The following is a 21,869-nucleotide window of genomic DNA, read 5'->3' on the forward strand; positions in this document are numbered from 1 at the left end:
CTTAGTTGCCCCGCGGCATGTGGGATCTTCCCGGACCAGGGCTCGAAACCATGTCCCCTGCACTGGCAGGTTGATTCCTAACCACAGCGCCACCAGGGAAGTCCCATGATTTTCTTTTTTTAATGTTAATAATCAGGAGATGAGACAGTTGAATTTGGAAGCCTGAGAGCTGTGGCAGTGGACTCTGGACCGCAGATGTAAGAACGCCCCTGGGTGGGGTTACAACGGGTACATGGTGTCCATTCAAGCAGGGATTATGTAGGGGACAGACTCGCCGTCCCATCTACTCTGTTGGACTCAGGGAATAGAGGAGAGACAAGGAAGGGGACCAAGCCTGTATTTGGAGGACAAGGGCTGTCTCCACACTCAGGCGTTATTCCTTCTTTTTCACTTTCAAAGAGGAAATGGGAGCAAACCCAGAACCCAGATAAAGTAACCAGAATGCTCTCCCACACATCCGCCCTCATGTGGCCAAGGTGTCTGGCCACTTTGCAAACACCCACAGTGAAGGCCGAATCCTAACAGAAGCGTCAGGCAGGCAGTGGGGACAGGAGAAGTTTGGCCGGAAGTGCTCTGACATGTCCAAGCCACCCGCTTGCCTTCTGCTTTCACACAGCTCCCCAGCGCCCAACGAAACGGGACCTGGGGATGTTCTGACAGACTGGAGATCTGGGATGAGTGAATCACACCAGGCTGCCAGCGGAGAGAGAGATTCGCAGTCCCTAGGCCTCAGTCCTCTGTGGTTTTAGCCATGGATGGGGGCTAACAGTCTCTGCTGGAGTGGCCCAAGCACCTCAGGCTCAGGCCCCTGGGCTGCTGCTGGGGAACGGTGGCAACTCCCACATGCATTTTCACCTGCCCTCTCGTTGTGACAGTTTGTATTGCACTAAGAATCTAAAATTAAGACTCTAAACTGGTATATAGAGAAAAAACTAGTTACCAGTGGCGGGGGAGAGGGGCAACATAGGGGGTGGGGGGTAGGAGGCACAAACTACTGGGTGTAAGACAGACTCAAGGCTGTATTGTACAACACGGGGGACATAGCCAATATTTTGTCATAACCAAACGGAAAACAATCTTTAAAAGTTGTATAAAAAAAAAAGTTAGGGCTTCCCTGGTGGCGCAGTGGTTGAGAGTCCGCCTGCCGATGCAGGGGACACGGGTTCGTGCCCCGGTCCGGGAAGATCCCACATGCTGCGGAGCGGCTGGGCCCGTGAGCCATGGCCGCTGAGCCTGCGCGTCCAGAGCCTGTGTTCCGCAACGGGAGAGGCCACAACAATGAGAGGCCCGCGTACCACAAAAAAAATAAATAAATAAAAAGTTAGAAACCATAACCCCTCCCCAAACCCTCCAATTGTACATGAAGCAAAATCTAAAATATGCTAAGAATAAGCACATATAAAATGTAAAATGTAATACATTAAAAAAAGAAACATTCCAAAATCAATAAAAATCACAATATGAAAAAAGAAAAACCACTCTAAACTGAGAAGAATAACTTGGGGGCCATCCGGGAGCCACTGCGGGTTGCACACAAAGTAGAGAATGACATCTGAAAGGCTTCACTTCCTAAGCCCCACCCGTCCCACCCTTATCACCACATCATCTTGAAGTGCGTGCGCCTTTGCTCTCTGTCCTTCTCTCTCCCTCAGTGCCCTCCCAGCCTCCTACCTGTGACAGCCCACTGGTCTCTTGAGGCCCTGCTCAAATGCCACCTCCCATCCGAAGTTGTCTCTTATCAGCCTCCCTCCAGAAGGGCCCACATATGTTGCTTTATGACAGTCATGTTTGAGACACAGACGATTCTAGCTCTGCAGTCAGTTGGTCAATACAATGTCTTAAACTTCCTCTGCTGCACCATGTGTAAAATTAGAAGAAAGATGCAAAGAAAACCAAAGATCTAATGTGACTACTGGCTCTTGTTCTCACACTGATTTATATGATTTCTAATATAAATACATTATAATATAATATTTCTACAATAGGTTTATATCACATTTATATGTAAATATTAATTTTATTATAGTATAATGATATTATATATGTATAATAAATATACAGTATATTTTATAATATTTATAATATACACGTATTACTTACATTTATTAACAAATATAACCCAGGAATTTGTTGAAAAGATGCCTGAGTCCTAACCCAGGGGTCTGATTCACTGATTCCTGGGTGGGAACTAGTGATTTGCATTTCCGTATAGAGCTTGCGATGCCAGTGGCCGAAGGATCCTGCTTGGAGAAACACAAAGCTAGGGTGTGCCAACCTGCTGCTACCCCCCTCCTTCCTCCTGCTACTCTCTTATTTAGCTCTCAGTGCTGGACTTGGTGAGTCCCTGTGTGATGGTTAATTTTGTGTCAGCTTGGCTGGGCTGCATTTTCCACATATGTGGTCAAACATTATTCTGGATGTTTCTGTGAGGTTTCTTGGGATGAGATGAACATGAAAAGTGGTGGATGTTGAGTAAAGCAGATTGCCCTCCATAATGTAGGTGGGCCTCGTCCAATCAGTTGACACCCTGCATAGAACAAAAGCCTCCCTAAAGCAAGGGAGAACCCTGCCAGCAGATGGCCTTTGGATTTCGTCTGCACATTGGGTCTTCCCTTGTCTCCAGCTTGGTAGCCCACAGACTCTGTAATCTTGTGAGAGCCAATTCCTTAAAATGAATCTCTTATATATATTTATACATAAATATATATGTATCCTATTGGTTCTGTTTCTCTTGAACCCTGACTAATACACCCTGTGAGAATCTGAACTCACCTCCCTTTTACTGCAAAGCATATGCCGTTGAACACCATGTCAGAGTCTCTCGGTGTGGAGAACAAGGCTCAACCCCATCAGAACCACCCAGGAGCCCTAGAAAATGCAGGTTCCCAGTCTGCATCCCTAGAGACACTGACCCAGCAGGGACTGGGTGGGCCCTGAAACCTGCACTTACAGAACACTTGGTTATTGTTTAGCATAGGACTCTAACTCATTTCAAAATGTGAGTCGCACTAGTGGAGAGTGTGGTGAATGGCACAAAAGGACATAAGAACCAATCCTTCTGGCAGGGAGTTTGCAATTCAAGTGAGGACTTCGATTCTGGAATATTTGGGGAGTGACAGGAACCACACTGACCCACTGTACTGGATTGAATAGCGTCACCCTAAAATTCACGTCCTTCCTGGGAACCTCAGACTGTGACGATATTTGGGAATAGGATGGTTGCCAGTGTAATTAGTTAAGATGAGGTCATCGTGGAGTAGGGTGGGCCCTTTATCCAATATAACTGTGTCCTTATAAGAAGAGACACAGAGACAGACAAACAGAAGACGGCCATGTGATGACTGAGACAGAGATTGGAGTGATGCTACTGGAAGCCAAGGAAGGCCAAGGACTGCTGTCTGCCACCACAACCCAGGAGGGAGCCGTGGAACAGATTCTTGCTCTGAGCCCCCCAGAAGGAGCCAACCCTGCTGACACCTTGACTTTGGACTCCTGGCCATCAGACCTGTGAAAGAATAAATTTCTGTTGTCTTAAGTCACCCAGTCGGTGGTACTTTGTTAGAGCGGCCCTAGGAAACGAATACACCCACCCACTATAAACGACTAGAAAATTGGACAAAACATATCAAACAATGTTTGCAGATATTGGACAGCTGGCAGCACAGGCCTACTCTCTGTGGGGAAAGATACATAAATTGCGTAGGGGGCACCCATGTGGACAACCAGTGCAGTCAAGGCTAAGCTGGAAAGTTCTGTGTTTGGGCGCCTGGATCCCTACTGGATCGCACCTCCCGTGGAGTCGCCAGCTGGTTATCTAGACTTCTGTCTTCCCACCTCTAGCCCGTGCAGTGTTGTTCCGACTGAGCCCTCGGTAAATAAGTGAGGCATCCTCTTGGACCGTGTTTCCCAAGGTCATCCTGCAGTTGAAAGTTCGGATCTGTAACAGTGGTTCTAACCCTGGCTGGAATTTAGAATTACCTGAGGAATCTTCTCAGTGTATCGATGCTGGGGCCCCATCCCAAACCGGTTCAACTCAGGTGTAGGAGAGGGGCGGGACCCTAGCATTAAGGTTTTTTAAAACCTCCCCAGGAAATTCTGTCATGCAGCCAAAGAGAAGACCCACTGATCTGTATCTTACTTCCCAGACTGTTTTGAACAACGCTCCTAAAACGTAATGTAAACAGGCGCTTCTTCGTGTAGGCGTCTTCTAAGTTACTCCTCTACTGTAATGTAAGTGCACCCATCCTCGAATTCGCCCAAGCAGGTGGATGTTTTGTTTCATGCCTGTTGTTGTGTTGGTGTCCTCCCAGCCCACTCTGGGAACTTTTCCTCAGAGGAAGCACAGCTTCCTGATGCTCCGGCAGTGATTCCCTGGAGTGGCTGTAGGTCCTCCTGGCCACTATGAGAAATCTAGTGTATTAGTTTCCCAGGGCTGCGTGACAAAGCACCGAGACCGAGTGGCTTCAAGCAATAGACATTTATGCTCTCACAGTTCTGAAGGCCAGAAGTCCAGACTCAAGGCGTCTGCAGGGCCATGCTCTCTCTGAAGGCTCTAGGTGAGGATCCTTCCCTGCCTCTTCCTGGCTTCTGGTATTTGCCCGCCATCGTTGGCTTGTAGATACATCACTCCAATCTTTGTCTCTATTGTCACATGGCCTTCCCCCGTCCCTCCACGTCGCCTTACCCCTGTGTGTGTCTATCTTTGTGTCGATTCTACTCTTCTTATAAGGATGCCACTTGCATTGAATTAAGGCCAATCCTACTCTGGTAGGACCTCATCGTAATTTACATCTTAAATGCATCTGCAAAGATCCCATTCCCAAATAAGGTCACATTCACAAGTGCCAGGGTTAGAACTTCCCCATAATCTTCTAGAAGGACACAATTAACCCACGACACCAGGATTACCACATGTGTGCTGATTGCACCTGGCCAGGGAGGCTTAGTTACCTTTGCTTGAAAGGAACACCTGCGTCTTTTCTCTTGGTCATTTTCTTTAAGCACAGGTCTGTTGGCTATCCAAGCAGAGTGCTCTATCCTTGCAGTTCAAAGTGTGGTCCACCTTCAGGCAGCTTCCACAGCACTTGGGAGTTTGTCTGAAATGCAGATTCTCAGGCCCCACCTTAAACTCCTGATTTGGGAATCTGCAGTTTAACAAGATCTCCAGGTGATGCATACACACGTCACGTTTTGAAAAGCAGTGCCTAAAAACCAAAGGCTCAGCTTCCTTTTACACTGTTGAATGATTCTGGTTGCTATGAGCACATAATGTCCTTTGCTTAAATAGGAATGAACCATTAAACACTCTTTTCTTAAATACCTTCTAATTATATTTTGAAATGTATTTGAAGTAAAACTGTTCTGAGGTTATGATTTCAAGTGCTCTGATTAGTTTAATCAAAATGAACCAAATCTGAATTATCAAGTGAATCATTGTAAGAAAAATCTTCCAATGGAATTATCTCCAGCCTATATCACCCACGTCTGGATGGAGTGAGGGAAGAGGATGATTACTCTGGAAATTAAAAAAAAAAATTTTGTTACCATTTTGGAGGAGAACCACAAAATAGCTGTTCTCAAATGTCAAACGTTTATTTTATGTAGCCCTAGCTAGAACACTGGATAGACGTATTAGGGAGGCACTTTGGGAAGGATTATAAACAGTGATTTCCTAAGAATGAGTTGTTAAAATACAGGATAGACTGCCTTATGAAACTGGGACACTTGTGATTGATGAAGAGAAAAATCTTGTTCTGAAAAGGCAGATTAGGTAGCTTCCAAGGATGTTTCCAATTCAAGATTTCATGTTGTTGCAAAACTACTCTGAAACTGTAAACTTCAGAAGGATGGCTCTTTTCTTTTTGGAACTTATTTCTGGCCTTTGGTTATGAGTCCATTGCCTTGAAATATTTCTAATGTGCATCAGAGTCATAGCTCAGTAAAAATCTGTGTTTTAAGCTCCATGTCAGTATTTATCCTGACGACTCTCTTACTTCAACCAGAATAATGTAAGAGCCTTTTATTTGTTGGTGTGTAAGTGTATAGACGCAAATAGCCCAAAGAGCCATTAAGATGGTCCACTGTCAATATAAGAATACAGGTGATTTCTTTTCTTTCTAATACTTTTTGTCAATTAAAACCTCACATGATATGAGTTAACATTGCTTTTATGCCTCATACTGCATGTCTATTTTATATAGTTTTTCTTCCTTACTTGTGTCTACTTTGGTTGTGTCTCTTCACAACATCTGTTACCCTTTAAAAAATCTGCCTTTTGATGCTTCTCAGAGTCTATTTAAACCACAGTAATTGTTACCTTAGGCTTATTTCCCCAATTAGATCCATCCAGTTTATTTTTTCAACAGACATTTTACTGAACATGTACTATGTGTAGGATGTTATTCTAGGTGCTGAAGGTACAGCGATAGCAAGAAATATTGCCCGATCTGGAGAAGGTCACAGGGTAAGAAATACACATGTCATCAACCAGATAGGAAATGTAGATGGTGCTAAACTAAGGGTTTGCCCGAGATGTTACGGGGGCCTTCAGGGGAGCACCTCACTGTCAGGGTAGGGCAGGCTAGTGGTGGAGCTCAGAGGAGTCTTCCCAGAGCGGGTGGGAGGCCCCTGAACTTCATTTGGAAGGAGAGGTGACACTGCCACGTGGCAGTGGAGAGCAGAAGCCCCTGGTAGAGGGTGCGGGAGCTTGGCGCTTGTTCCACACAAGCTCCGAGTGCTGGTTCCGGGCTGTGTGCAAAGTCTACGCCTCTTGATTTCAAGGGATCTGAAAATAATTTAGGAACTGCAGCTTCACAATTCTCTAAAAGTCACACCTGGATGTCTGAAAGAGAAGCGAAAGGATGAGAATCAGGCAAGTTCTGTGGCCGTTCTGGTGGGGAAATAACTGAAATGTTTGGCCAGCAAGAAGAGCGGGCTCTCGGAGATTTCTTTTGTTTAAATCCACCCGTTCCTCACGTTGGCAGGATCCTGCAGAGGTGGAATAAGAAGTCAGAGCAGAGATGAGACGTGGGCTCTCCTGACGTCTGCTGCCTGCGCTTCCTTCTGGAAGCTTCCAGAAGGAGGGCTCCTCACTGTGTGGATTTCCGCTAATGCATCTCTCACCCTTTAGAGTCCGACTCGTTCTTTGTTGGAGGCCACTTCCTTTCTCTTAATTAGTTTCATTCACACTATTCTAACCATTGAAAAAAATAGCGAGAGTAATGTTTTGTGCTTTGTTTAATGATTCAGAGCTGGCGGGGTGATGCACTCTCTTTAGATCCTTTGTTTGCACAGAGAAGCACCTCTGAAATAAGGGATGATTTGGGTCCTGGTGGAGAAATAAGAAAAAATGGTCAAATCACCTCTTAGAAAAAAACCAAGGGAGATTTTATCTAACTTGCCACTATTCAAAAGAGAAAGACTATACTTAAATGTTACAAGGACCAGTTAAAAGTGTGGCAACTAATTATCCTTTGTATGTATCCAATTTTTTGTGTGCTTTACTGGTAGGTAGAAATAGATGCCATAGTATCATTTTGGAAAAAAAAAAAAATCCAGGTATGAAACGCCCAGTTTAGTTTTTCCTTGCTTGGAGGAAGGTTTTCATTGCTCTGTCACTGAGTTGGCCTTTCTCTGTGTGTGCTGGAGTGAGCAGGAATCGGTCCCCTCTGGTCACGAGCAGATTGGGAGGTTTGTACTCTTGTCTTTCTGCCTCTGCAGAGCTGCTAAGGAGCCACCAGAGAGGAGAGGGCAGGGCTGGTGAAGAATCTAGGTGGGAAGCTCACAAGTACCATAGGGAAGCGAGAAACTTATTCTAGGTAAAGTGCAGCCCCATGCTCAGAATAATTAAAAACCTACAGCCTTAGAGGTTTTGTTTTGTTTTCTTAAACAAAGACATAACCCTATTTACAGCATAGCTTGAGCACAAACATTCTTTTTGAATTATCTTTTCACAGAACCATAAAATTAACTTTCTGCTAATACACTAGCCTTGATAAGACGCTAAGGCATTACAATGATGCCCTTAACACTGATACATACATAGATATAGATACACAGACAGATGGATATCTATACCTATGTTGGTTTAAGGCTTTATCATAGTGGTAGAATGTGTCAAAATTGGGCCTGAAACTAGTGGTAAGCAAAGTTAAGAATGTTCTGTAGCTTAACCTAAACTGGACCTTTGGTAGAACTTTAATCTGGCTTTTGTAACTCATTTTAAAGTAAAGAAAGTTAATAAGGGCTATGTGGATTCAGTCTCGAGGACAGAGTGAGAGGCAGTCCTCTGAAGATCTTATTGCCATTGGTTTTAAGAACATGATTAAAGGCAATGAGATCAGCCACATGCTAAACGGTCATAAATTTAGAGACAAAAATCTAATTATAATAGTAGTTCATTAATGTTAAAATAAAAGATCCTACTTTCTGAAAGCAATAATATTTACTGAGTTCCTCCGATGTTTGGGGCACCCAATGAAGCCTTGGTCACCTCCCTCCAGGACTGTTCCCGTGGTAGTCGGAGGTCAGTGGTAGTGAAATAAGGGATGATTTGGGTCCCACAGAAGGTGTCTGTCCTGAGGAGTGGACACCCCAGCAGAGAAGGAATCTGGGGGCTGGAGGGAGTGAAGGCTGTGAGGGCCTGGGCAGGGGCAAAAAGTCATGCACTTTAATTGAACATTTAGTACCAGCTAAGTAGGGTTCCTACGCATGAAGCCTTACCTGATCAGCTCGATGTAAATTTGTTTGGCTCCTGCTGAAACAGACAGTACCCTCGGGTGGAAATGAAAACAAGTCTCCCTGACGCTGGTCTGTGTTGCTGAGTGTTTCTGTGGCAGGTGCATGTGTGTGCCTCTCTGTTCCCTCAAAGTCAGTGGTCAAAGCTGGTTGAATACCAGCATCGAAGAATACATGGTATAGTGTTATTTAGAGGAGAGGGATCTGTTTGATTCTGTAACATGTAAAGCTAATATGTCTTCCAAGAAGGATTCTGGCTTGGAGGATTGTAAAGGAACATTAGGAAAACTAGAATTACAGAAAGCTGGGAAATACTTTGCAGAGTTTTCTTCACACAGTGGCCTTGAATTAGTGTGTAAAGAATAGTTTTTATTAAGATGAAATCAGTTTTTCCCTTTTGGACTATTTTTAAATCACCATTTGAATGGACGCCAATTCATAGCCTGCAGGTGTGCCCGCATCTTGTTCCTGCCCTAGGGAGAGCTCGTCACCAGGTGAGAGGGGGCCTCCGAAGAAGCAGGCACGGCTTAGACTGGGAAGGGTGGGCCAGGTGGAAAGGTAGTGTGATGGAACAGAACCTCCTTTTGCACAATCCGAGTAGCAGGACCAAGTGTGGAGCATGTGAAGAGCTCAAAAAGGTCCGGTAAGGACTTTATTGTGACAGCAACGAGATGTCAGGAAAATGAATTAGATAAGAGTGACATGTTTAGATCAGTTTAGATCAGAAAGGCTACTGTGGCCTGCAGCATGAGAAGAGATTGGTTGGGGAGTGAGCACTCCAACAGGCAGGGAGAGCTGGAGACTGTCGCGGTTATCCAGGGAGATGCGACAGTGGTCTGAGCTAGCTAGCGAGGATGGAGAGAAGTGAAGGGATTCCAAAGGGAGGGAGAGTTTGATGGGACTTGGACCCATCAGTCAGGGGCTGAGTGGGTGGTTGTTCAGAGTTCTGACTGGGTTAAGGTGCTGTAGTTCATCAAGTCAGAGAACACAGGCAAGGAGTGGAAGTGAGGTTGGTGTGCGTAAGAAGGAAACAAATTCAGATCTTGAAATCTGGAGTACTGAATTGCAGAAACGAAGTGGCATAGAATAGGAGGAGAAAAAAAAAAAAAAGGCTGATACGGGACACAAAATTAACTTGAATGAAGAAAAGATTCACAGCACTTAAATTGAACACTTAGTACTAGTTAACTTGGGTCTCTACGTGCCTTACATGATTAGTTAAGTGTAAATTTGTTTGATTTCTGCTAAAATAGTACCCTCAAGTGGCAATTAAAACAACAGCAAACCATACATCTCTCAAATGCTGGTCTATACATCAAATATTATAGATTTACAAGCGGGGAGACCTGAGGACAGGCCCCAGGTTGACTGTCTTCAGGAGTTATTTGTGAACTATAACTGATTCAGACTCTTAACAATACTTAAAGATGTGTTAGTGAGGATAAAGTTAAGTGATTTGGTCATACCACTGTTTCAAAAGAAAATTTGAAATTCAATAAGTAAGAAGTTATCACAATTTTCTTTTGAAATAGTGCTATGACCAAATCATTTAACTTTATTCTGACCAATCTGTGTAAAATAGCATCGTCCCCTCCAGCCTCTTCTCAGTTTACATTTCTCCATAGCAGTTATCACCCGCTGATATGCTAAGTATTTACTTGTTTGTTTTTCTTCTGTCCTTTCTCTTCCCCTTACTCATCTAGGATGTTATCTCTACCAGGAAAAGACTTTGTTTTGCTTACTACTATATCCCCAGCGTCTAGCTTAGTTCCCGGCACATATATGCATGTAGTAAGTATTTGTTGAATAACTGTTTTTGAGTAAATAAAATGAATGTCAATTTGGAAATTCAGCACTACCAGGTCATATAATAATAGGCTATCTTAATAAAGAAAATAGACTGAAAAAGTTCTTAAACTACAGAGAAATTTCTGTAACGTACTTTGAATGCACTATAGCTAATTTCACACATATATGTGAAATACACGAATATGTATATACAGTATAATGTACTTATGAATGCGACATAGCTAACTGGCCTTTAAATGTAATCACATTTAAACTTTTCCATCTTGGCCACTTTTCTTACCAACGTTTAATCAAAACGTGTATTTTACATACTCAAGCTCCACCAAATGAGCTTTTGAAAACCAGTGCATTTGAATCAACAGAAATGTACTTAATTTTAAACGATACTGCTTTTGAATTAACTCTGGACTTCACCTTAAGGGAAATTTTGTAAATATTTGCAAATTAAAACTGTGAAGCCTCAGATGCTCTCAGAGTAAATGAGGCGGTGATATTTCAACAGTATTTTTACAACTCTGAAATAATCTTTAGAACTGTTCTCTTCTTTCTTTTTTTTCCTTTAGTGTAGGAGCACTCCAGCCCGAGTTTCTGGAAGATCAATACCAGATTCCAGAGGTTAGAAGGTTAGATCAGTGTTCTTTCCCGCCCTGCTGATAGCAGGGTAACTTTAATGTTGTGCGTTTCCAGAGTCTGTTTACACAGTCTCAGAACCCTGAGTCTTGTGTGTGTGTTGAAGATTTCTCTTTCATCGGAGTGCACCCCCGGCCCCCCAGGACTGACAGGTCTCCCAAAGCCTCCACGCCCGCGTGTGAGCTGTGAGCGTTACATCCATCCCTGTTTCTGAGGATGGGATCTACGTTTGGCGACGATCCTCTTGCTAAAGTTCACAAAGCACTTCAAAGTCAGGAGTCGCCGCCTAACCCAGGCCGCGATGCCCTTCCCGGGGCCCTCGGTGCACGCCCCCCGCTGACCACCTGGGAGCACCGGCGCGCACAGCCCACCGCACACTCCCCGCGAGCGGAGCCAGACGGCGGCGGCGGCGAGACCCAGCCCCCGGGGCAGAGCGCCGCTACCCCAACCTGCTAGCTGTCTGCCGCCCGGTCTCCCACGCCTCCACCCCTCCCCTCCCCTCCCCGGCCTTCCCCGCCGGTCCATCCCCGCGCCCGCCGCCGCCTCCCTGGGAAGCTTGTCCCTCGCCACCCGCCGTAGCCCGGCGCTGGCCGGTCGCCGTCTCCAAGATGGCCGCGGCGCGAGCGGCTCCTGCGGCGGGCTAAAGGCGGAGGCGGAGCCGAGTCACTCCTGCACTCCGGGGCTCCGGTCCCCCGCGCCAGGCTGCAGCTTACTGCCCGCCGCGGCCATGCGGGGCTCCGTGCACGGATGAGAGAAGCCGCCGCCGCCGCCGAGCTGGTCCCGCCGCCCGCCTTCGCCGTCACTCCCGCCGCCGCCATGGAGGAGCCGCCGCCGCCGCCGCCGCCGGAACCCGAACCCGAGCCGGAGCGCTGCAGGGCGGCGAGGTGAGTGGGGCTGCCGCGGCGGGCCCGGCGCAGAAAGCGGGTCTCGTCCTGGCCCGAGCTTGGTCGGGGGCACGAGGGGGCGTGGGGGCCTCTGCTTCCCGCCAGGTGGTGCGGGAGCATCCAGGCTGCCGGGCCGGAGGGGCGGGGTGCAGCCCTGGACGGAGGGCACGGCGGCCGGGTCGGCCCAGGGACTCCTGCCGGGGCGCCGCGGGTCCGGCCGAGCGCTCAGCCCGCCGGCCCTCCTTGCAGCATCGCCGCGCGCCGGGAATGCGTTGGGGCGGGAGCGTAGCGGGGCGCCCCTGGTCCTGCCGGGACTGGCACCCCTCCCCCTCCCCCTCCAAGGCTTCCGAACCGGCGCCGCGCTGAAACTACGCCCCTCGTTACTAAGCGAAAATGCTACCTCCCTCTCGCCCCCGCTCAAGTAAAGAGGTAGACGCTCGTGAAGCAGATGCACACTGGCTGTTTCCCCTTCGTTCTCCTCCTGCCCTCCGTTAGTCTCCCCCCGAGTGTGCCTGCTGTCTCTCCTGTGAGAAACTGCATTTAGGCTGTGCAAACAGGTTGGTTTCTCTTTCTGAGGGCCCTTTACCGGCCGTGAGTAGTAGCGTTGTGCAGATTGTTGCTCACACGTGCACATCAAGTGAAGGATTGATTTGTCGAAAACTTTGCTCCCACAGGAAGCTCTAATATGGAACTTTGGTACCCAAAACATTCGTTGCATTCTGTTCCCTAGGGGCTCTATTACTGAATTCTTATGTCATTTTTCTGATCGGGAGATGAAATTCACCATAACTAAGAATTTCCCTCTTATATGCCTCCGTTTGTATGTTCAAATGCCCTCTTACCCCTGTCTTTTGCATCCCAGTGTAAACTTGCAAACTGCTGCCCCCTGTCCCCTGTAAGGAAAATACTTCCACGTCTCCTCTTGCATCTTGCTATCTTGCTCTGTAGTTGCAGGAATAAGGGAGTTAAGTGTCCTCTTTCTTTTTCCTCCTTAAAGAAATTTTAAACAAAGTCTGCAGCTGTAGTTAGAACTGAATACAGGAACCACATTCGTGCTTGTTATGACCCAGTCGGCCCAAACAGATTTGTTTTGTTTTTACAGGCTGTGAAGAAAGTCGTTCTTCATTTTCCTTAACTCTGAGGTACTTCTGAGATACTCTTGTGAACTTTTAGGGAACAGCTTCTGTAAATAATGGTACATGGTGTAATGAGAATTCATTTTGGTCCTTTGGAATACATCTAACATTTTTAGAACTTTTGTCAGAAAGTTTATTATATAAATTTGGTAGTAGATTCATACTTTGAGTATTTTGACTCCTTTAAGTTTTTCTTTAAAAATAATAATAGCGAACACTTACTAATCGTTTAAAATGTGCCATTTCCTTTGCTTCTATTAACCCATTTAATCTTGACCAACAACCTTAATAGGAGCACACTATTACTGTCTCTTTTTAAGATGAGGAAACTGAGGCACAAAGTAAAGTGTTTTGTCCAAGGTTTCACAGTTAGTGCTGAACTCAGGTCTGGCTGCACATTCCCTGCTCTTAACCGCCACGAAGAAGAAAGTTGATTTCATTATACAAACGGGCAGATCAGAAGTTATAATTCTGTATAACTATACTCTGGGAAAAAATGGATGTGAACATTCTTAGGTAAAAGGAACAGAGAGAATTGCAAATGTGCTGTAAAAAATGACTGTTTCTCTAATGATGAAAAGAAACCTTGAGTTTTCAGCCAGATTTCTGTCTTTGTTATAGTAGAAATAGGTCAGGATAATCGGCTTCAACTTTAAGTGAACAGCACTGTACAGAACAAGAAGATCTTAGAAATATTTTTCTTAGCAACATTGCAGTTAATTTTACAATAGCAAATCTGTAAAACATTACTTGACAAAGCTGTTATTTTTTCTTTTATACGCCCTTATTGTCACCACCACCTCTTTAATACACAGAGCTGACCTCTGACCAACTTACTGTAGATCATTAGTAAAAGATGCTTCAGGTGCTCTGCAGTTGTTTATTTGAATTTCTTTTACCTGTGTTTTTAACCATTTTAAAGAAGCTCAACATGCATTTTCAAATAATGCTAGATGCCACATTTAACGCATAGGAGACCAATAACGTGACTTGTGCTACTAGGTTAACTGGTCTGGGACAGACCAGAATAAAGCTCCAGCTGCCATCTTTGTTCATGCACTTCATGTCGGTGTGTCATCGATGAGGAAGGCTGATCTGATGCACAGGTCTTTTGTGGAAAGCAGGCCCGCACACGTTGGCCAGTGCAGCAGTGCGGCAGGTGCCAGCCCAGTACATCTGCTCCGCGTGTGCTGATGTGAGAGTTATGCAATGACCGGGGAACACAGAACAGGTTGAGAAGCGATAGTGCTGTTATGGGTTTACTGCCTGTTGTCAGTGGTGGATACTTCTTGTCCTTGTTTTTGATAAATAATTCATGATAAGGATAGCAGTTGTTATTGTTAGTGATTAAACTTAGAAATAAGCATTCCTCATAATTTCTTTTTTAAGCTTCTGGGTCAGTTGTAGGAGGATCCTGAGATTATAAGGAGAGCTTTTAAAACTAATTTGGAACAATTTACTTTTGTGATTTCTTGAATCTGCATTTAAAAGAAACACAGGTCTTGGCTATTAAGGCTGATACGAGACTGCTCCTATCTCCTGTAAGCTTTCATAAAAATGTTTATGTCAGGGCTTCCCTGGTGGCGCAGTGGTTAAGAATCCGCCTGCCAAATGCAGGGGACACAGGTTCAAGCCCTGGTCCGGGAGGATCCCACATGCCGCGAGCAACTAAACCTGTGCGCCACAACTACTGAGCCTGCGCTCTGGAGCCCGTGAGCCACAACTACTACTGAAGCCTGCATGCCTAGAGCCCGCGCTCCTCAACAAGAGAAGCCCGCGCACCACAACCAAGAGTAGCCCCCGCTCACCGCGACTAGAGAAAGCCCTTGTGCAGCAACAAAAACCCAGTGCCAAAATAATAAATTAAAAAAAAATGTTTTAAATAATTTTTTTAAAAAAATAGCCTCCTTGTTCTCATTTATTGACCCGTGTAAAGTACTTGTTACATGAAATAACCTTTTTTAACCAGTGACTTTATTTACTTTTTATAATATGGTTCTTATAAGTTCATTTGAAAAAATGGGTTTCACTACTAAAAAAGTACTTCAATATTCTGTCCCTCCTGGTGGTTTGATCTCTCCCTCTCCTTGAATGTCCCCTTGGAGCCTGCTTGTTTCAGTCTTGCCATTGGATGTCACTTATTTATTCTCCTTAGCGAAACCCACCTTATGGTGCAGCTGCAGGCTCTCCTGGCAGCATCAGTGATGGGCGTGGCTTGAGACCCTTACTAGGGGAGATACTGTTGGCAGGGGTGGCTTTAGGCAGAGAAGCAGTGACCACACAGCAGTAACAAAGGGCTCCAGTGATAGCAGAAGCTCCTTCATGTTCTGAAATGGGGACAGCTCATCTTTCAAGAAGGACTTTGTGGTTCCCTTTTTTTTTTTTTTTTTTTTTTTTTTGCGGTACGCGGGCCTCTCACTGTTGTGGCCTCTCCCATTGCGGAGCACAGGCTCCGGACGCGCAGGCTCAGGGGCCATGGCTCACGGGCCCAGCCGCTCTGCGGCACGTGGGATCTTCCCGGACTGGGGCACGAACCCGTGTCCCCTGCATCGGCAGGCGGACTCTCAACCACTGCGCCACCAGGGAAGCCCTTGTGGTTCCCTTTAATTGTCATATTGTTAGAAGTTGCTTCAATTCTTTCACTTGTGTTCTCTTAATGTCTTGTAGATCTTGTTCTGAGCCCTGCTGAAATAAGGGGATATAAGGTCTTGATTGTTTACTGGATACGTTGCCTTAATAACTTCCTGCTACTTAATAATTCCTCATTCTTTAGTGGTTATAATTTTTACTCATAGCATGCTGTTGTTTTAGCCTTCTCATTTGACCAGGTGGTGTGTATTGTTTATAAAGACACTTTGATGCCTCCAGTCAGTAGGCCATTGGAAATAATTTCTTTAAAGAGAAAATGGGGGAAATGTTGGAAAAAGAGTTTGGCCAGTGACTGCGGTGGGTCTTTATAAGCCGGCATTCCCTGGGCAGCATACGGTAAGCGAGGTGCAGGTACTGTGCTTCAGCTCCTACTTGGCTTTGTCTGTACCTGGTGGGTCAGTGTATTCTTTTGCCTGTAGAAAGCCAAAGTATAATTAAGAGATTGATTGGTAAGCATGGCATCAGCTGGGGAAATTAGTTGAATGATCTCAGTGACTAATGTTAACAGACCAGGTTGGCTTGCATCCCTAACAGGCGTACCCCCTGCTTCTAGGATGAGAGGCAGGTAACAAGAGTCTTACTCTTAGGTTTTCGTTTCCCTAGACTTCACAAGAGCTGTTGTTTTTCTTTTCCCTCTGGTCACTAACTTCCCTCAGTTTGTTAGGTTATAGTGTGTTTGTTTTTAATCTTCAGTCTTACTTTAATTAGATTATGACAAACCTTGCTTTTCCTGCTTTACTTTGAGGTATATTGTATCATTGTCCCTTAAAGACATCTGTTTAAAAAACCCTCAGAGGTAGATTTTTACTAATGGTAAGTCTCAGAGGATCACCTAACTGTTTTCACCCCCTCATAATCCACTCCTCTGACCCTGCCCCCGACAGAGTCCTTTGGCGTAGTTTCTGGAAAAGGTGTGGCAAAGATGTCAGTGGTTGGTGCTTTCATAAAATGCTTTTTGACTCTTGTGAGTATTGTGTTCAAAAAAGATCATGATGGTATGTGGTTTTTCTGGATTTGTCATAAAATTAAATTTATTTTTATTTTTTAAATAAATTTATTTATTTTTGGCTGCGTTGGGTCTTTGTTGCTGCGCGGGCTTTCTCTAGTTGCAGCGAGCGCGGGCTACTCTTCCTTGCGGTGCACGGGCTTCTCATTGCGATGGCTTCTCTTGTGGCAGAGCACGGGCTCTAGGTGCACAGGCTTCAGTAGTTGTGGCATGCAGGCTCAGTAGTTGTGGCTCGTGGGCTCTAGAGTGCAGGCTCAATAGTTGTGGCACACGGGCTTAGTTGCTCCGTGGCATGTGGGATCTTTCTAGACCAGGGATCGAACCCGTGTCCCCTGCATTGGCAGGTGGATTCTCAACCAGTGCGCCACCAGGGAAGTCCATAAAATTAAATTTAAAAAATTTAGACCTACATGAGAATTCTGTGCAGCTATTAAAAACCATGTTTTTAAGGAATATTCAGTGACATGGGCAAATGGTCATGATATAGTTCCTTCTAGATAAGGCTTCATACAAGTGGAGCCTGAGTATCTACTTTTAAAGAGATTCTCAGGTACTTCAGATTTATACATACCCACCCCTGTGTTCAATGAGAAAAGCAGATTATACAACAGCATGTGCAGAAGATGGTAGCCAATACTTGAGGTGGCTGCGCAGCTCGTACAGATCTCTCCACCAGCTGTGACTGTCCTGCCCCCTCACCCAACCCCCCCTCTCGATTCTAGCTCCATGGTACAGATTGGAGCTGCCCTCGGCGTACGCACTCCTGGCTATAGGGATGGGCGCTTGATGCAAGCCAGGCCATTCGAGTTCTTTCCTAGGAGTTTTCAAATTGGAGCTGGGGGACAGAAAAGCTCTTTTTAGTAACTGAAATGTGTACTGTGGAGTCCTGAGCCTAGAGCTAGCTCCCCGAACCGTAGTCACCATCTCACAGAGAACTAGTTTGGTTTCAGACAGTGACGTTGAACCCCAGAGAAAAGAAGAGACCAAAAGAAGTCTTTGGCTATTGTCCTTTTATGCTACATTCACCCCCATTTTTCTCTTGATTCGATATGTGAATTGATAAATTCTTTATTTCTGCATAAACCATTAATAATTTGAGTTGGGCTTCTTAAAATCCTTATACTTAGTATGAACCCATTAAAAAAAAGTATGTATGTGTCTAGAAAAAAGGTTGAAGGGATACATTCTACTTTTTTCCTAAAATTTTTTATAATGAACGTTACATGTTTTTATTTTACAATAAAAAGCTAGAGAGCCCAAATTCCTGTACATTTATCATTTTAAGTCTCTTTACTTTGCATTGTTCCTAAAATTGAAATTGATAAGATTCTATATGTTGTATAAAGAGACTATTGTTGCCAAATTTTAAATTAATTTAAATTTTCCTTTTTAAAATTTTAGTATATATGCACTGAGCTGACGATATCCATTTGGTTTTCTTTAATTATTTAGTTCATCCTGGATAACAGAGTTTGTAGTTGAGGTACAAGCAACACCAGCAGTAACAAACAAAGGGCTTTGCTCTGTGGTGGCCTTTATAGTCATAGAATTATTACTTCGATCTATAACTATATTCTCAACATGTATGTTATGTTAAAATACTTTACCCTTTTTAAGAGGCATGGTTGAAACCACTGTATTTTAAAAGGAACATTATTTCTCTGGAAAGTAGGTGTGGTAGGTACAGTCTTACATTTCCCACAGACCTCACCCTCACGTATGGAGTGCAAGTCGCCTTTAGATATTTATTCACTAATGGCATAGGCAAAATGAAAATTTGTTTCTGACCTGTAAGAACGTTCGTTTGTCGTATTTCGCAGACATCAGTAGAAGTATTAGTCTCATGGATCGTATGGGTGCCAAGTGTTCATAAAGTAGCAGGGGAAGATATTAAGAATACATTAGGCATTCTTTCGAAAGCGTTTCATAAGAGGATTTCCTTTCAGCATAATTTCAGAGGAAGTAAGCCTTCTGTGGAAAAAAGTAGATGCTAAGCTTTGAAGCTGATCAGATTTGATGTTTTCAGTGGAGCTTTTTTTTTTCTTTTTGCATGTGAGCAGGCTATTTGAGGATACTGCTGAACTGTAGAATGTTCTCAGCAGGGCTTATTAGAGGACAACTAGTTTGGAGATGTAAAATTAATAGAAATTGTCAGCCTTTTTAGTCTTTCAGTGGAAATAGTTTGGAAGAAAATTTAATACATGCATTAAATTTATTGTACCATTAAAATTCTGAAGTCTTTTTGTGTAGGAACATAAAAATATAGGTATAAGTTGGTTTTCTCACAAAATTTTTTTAAAATAAATTTATTTATTTTTTGGCTGGGTTGGGTCTTTGTTGCTGTGCACGGGCTTTCTCTAGTTGCAGTGAGCAGGGGCTACTTTTCATTGTGGTGTGCAGGCTTCTCATTGCAGTGGCTTCTCTTGTGGAACACAGGCGCTAGGCGTGTGGGCTTCAGTACTTGTGGCGTACGGGCTCAGTAGTTGTGGCTCACGGGCTCTAGAGTGCAGGCTCAGTAGTTGTGGCGCACAGGCTTAGTTGCTCCGTGGCATGTGGGATCTTCCTGGACCAGGGCATCTGAGCCATGCCCTTCATTTTAGAGGTGAGAAAAGCAGCCTACAGAGGCTGCAGCTTCCCCACGGTCACAGCCTAGGACCCAGGTCTCCAGGCTCTCACCTCCCGTTCCTTCTGTCACTCTGTGCTCCCGTTAGTGTCCAGAGCTAAAGGTGCTCTTCAGCTCAGGCCCGCACACCAACCGTGGATGGAATACTAGGCTTTCTGGATTAAGTGGACTTTACAGGGTGGAGAAGTGATGAAAGATTTGTTTTCAGAAAAAAAAAAAAATGCAAAAGAAACACCCAACCCTGAAATCTCCCCCAAACTCATTGTATGCACCTTTTTTTCCCATGAAACTTTGTTTCAAGTTCACAGAATAAAGAATCAACCTTTTTAGAGATCGCCTTAGTTTTTCTGTGCTCAGTCTTTAGGTCAATCAGGCAGTAAGATTGTAATTTCTGTCCCGGGGTGGTGATGTTGAAACTCTGGCCGTGCTTGTGACCTATGGTAGGAAATATGTTTTACAACAGTATGTGGGTGCTGTATAACTGAAACAAAAATTTATGAAACAGTGTTTGACCTTGTAATATATGATATATGCTGATAATTCTTGTTTTGTTCTCCTACTTAAAAAATTGTTCATCATGACTCATTAAATTGATTTTATTATCCACAAATGGGTTGTGACCCTCATTTTGAAAAACACGGCTCCACCAAAATTTTAAAAAGATGCTATTGCAAATACTTTGTCCTTTGTCCCTTGAGATTGAGTCAGGAGAACAAGTATTGTGCTTATCCACTAAATGGTCAAAAGGCGCTTTGAAGAAGCTAGGCACGATTTGGATCCGACTGTTTCTTCTTTGAAAACAGCATTATTCCCCAAAGGCAGGAGTAAGAATGCATCTTATCCTGTGTCTCAAGGTTGTTCTCTCGGTTGCTTATCCTTAAACACAAGGGTTGTAAAGATGAGTTTAAAATTTGGTATTAATTTTACAGTAAAATTTGTGTTGGACTGTATGAGTACATTAGATAATTTGTTCATTTTTCTCTGAAACACTAATATGTATTTTAATTTTTTTTCCAGTAGAGCAGTCCTCAAGAAAAGAAAAAAAAGGAACTCATTCTCTCCTGCTCTGTGTGTGTGTGTGTGTGTGTGTGTGTGTGTGTGTGTGTGTTAGGGTACAGCAATTTTCACTGCAGTGAAGTATATTTTTATTTATTAAAAATTTATTTTTTGGCTGCATTGGGTCTGCATTGCTGCACGCAGGCTTTCTCTAGTTGCGGCGAGCGGGGGCTACTCTTCGTTGCGGTGCGTGGGCTTCTCATTGCGGTGGCTTCTCTTGTGGAGCACGGGCTCTAGGCGCGCGGGCTTCAGTAGTTGTGGCTCAAGGGCTCTAGAGCGCAGGCTCAGTAGTTGTGGCACACGGGCTTAGTTGCTCTGCAGCATGTGGGATCTTCACGGACCAGGGCTGGAACCCGTGTCCCCTGCATTGGCAGGTGGATTCTTAACCACTGCGCCACCAGGGAAGCCCCCCAAGTATATTTTTAAGAAAAGGATGACCTGGGGTGTTATATTTTGCTCTCCTTCTTTGCCTTGTTAATTCTTCCTCCTCCTCCTGGTCTTCTTTTAAGCATTGCTTACTTCAGGGTCAGCCTTCCCTTAACCTCATACCCCTTCACTAGAAGTTAGATTAAGTCCCTCTGTTCTGAGTCTTCCCAGTCCCAGATGTTCTGGCATCTCACCATTTGTAATTATCTACTTGAATGAACGTTTGTTTATTGTCTCTTGGCCTCAATAGCCATCAGACTCCAGGAGGGCAGGGATGTGGTTGTTTGGCTCACTTTTAGGTCTCCGTTCCTGGCACAGTGTCTAATGAGTGGTAGGCTCTCCACAGGTACTTGTTGGATGGAGGAGGCAGTGGATATATTGGAGGGCACAGAGGTATTGGTACTAGACAGACAGGCTTTGAATCTTACCTTTTAATTAGTAGCCTCTGATTTGGGGAAAGTTACTTAACTTCTCTCAGAGTCAGTTTGCTCCTTTGAAAATCAAATAATAATAGCACCTCCTTCGTAGGTTGTTACTAAATTAAATGAGATAATGGCCTTTTATATAAAGTGCTCAGTAATTTAGTTCTCTTTATTAATTTCTTTTATTTTTTCATTTAAAGTGAAAAGGGAGGAAGTCCATTGTAATTAATTTTCATAAAAAGCCATCAGGTATGTTTTGAGGCTAGGTACATTTTAAAATAGCTGCAGTAATCTTTATTCAAGAAACATTTGTTTTTTCCATGTCTGTTGAAGTCATAGGAGGAAGAGGATTTGGGGACCTGGCTTTTCCAAATTCCCTCTTTTGCTTCAGCTGTGATTATTTTGCATATTCCTAAAGGTGTTTGGAATTTTGACACGAGCATCATGAATTTTGACACGAGCATCATAAATCATGACACTAAAATCAGAAGT

General features: G+C 44.4%; 1 protein-coding gene across 2 annotated transcripts in view; it reads left to right on the plus strand.

Annotated features, from left to right (window-relative positions):
- Positions 1 to 11,777: 11,777 nt before the first annotated feature.
- The window catches only part of MAP3K4 (mitogen-activated protein kinase kinase kinase 4), a 111,972-nt gene continuing 101,880 nt past the window's right edge, over positions 11,778 to 21,869 (plus strand). For both annotated transcript variants that reach the window (XM_082668546.1, XM_082668547.1), the window contains exon 1: positions 11,778 to 12,059. In XM_082668546.1, the coding sequence (XP_082524672.1) occupies positions 11,923 to 12,059 (137 nt within the window). In that variant the 5' untranslated portion in view covers positions 11,778 to 11,922. The remainder of the gene's footprint in view (positions 12,060 to 21,869) is intronic.

The sequence above is a fragment of the Grampus griseus genome, assembly GCF_964374135.1.
Source record: "Grampus griseus genome assembly, chromosome: 13".
Classification (NCBI taxonomy): Eukaryota; Metazoa; Chordata; class Mammalia; order Artiodactyla; family Delphinidae; genus Grampus; species Grampus griseus.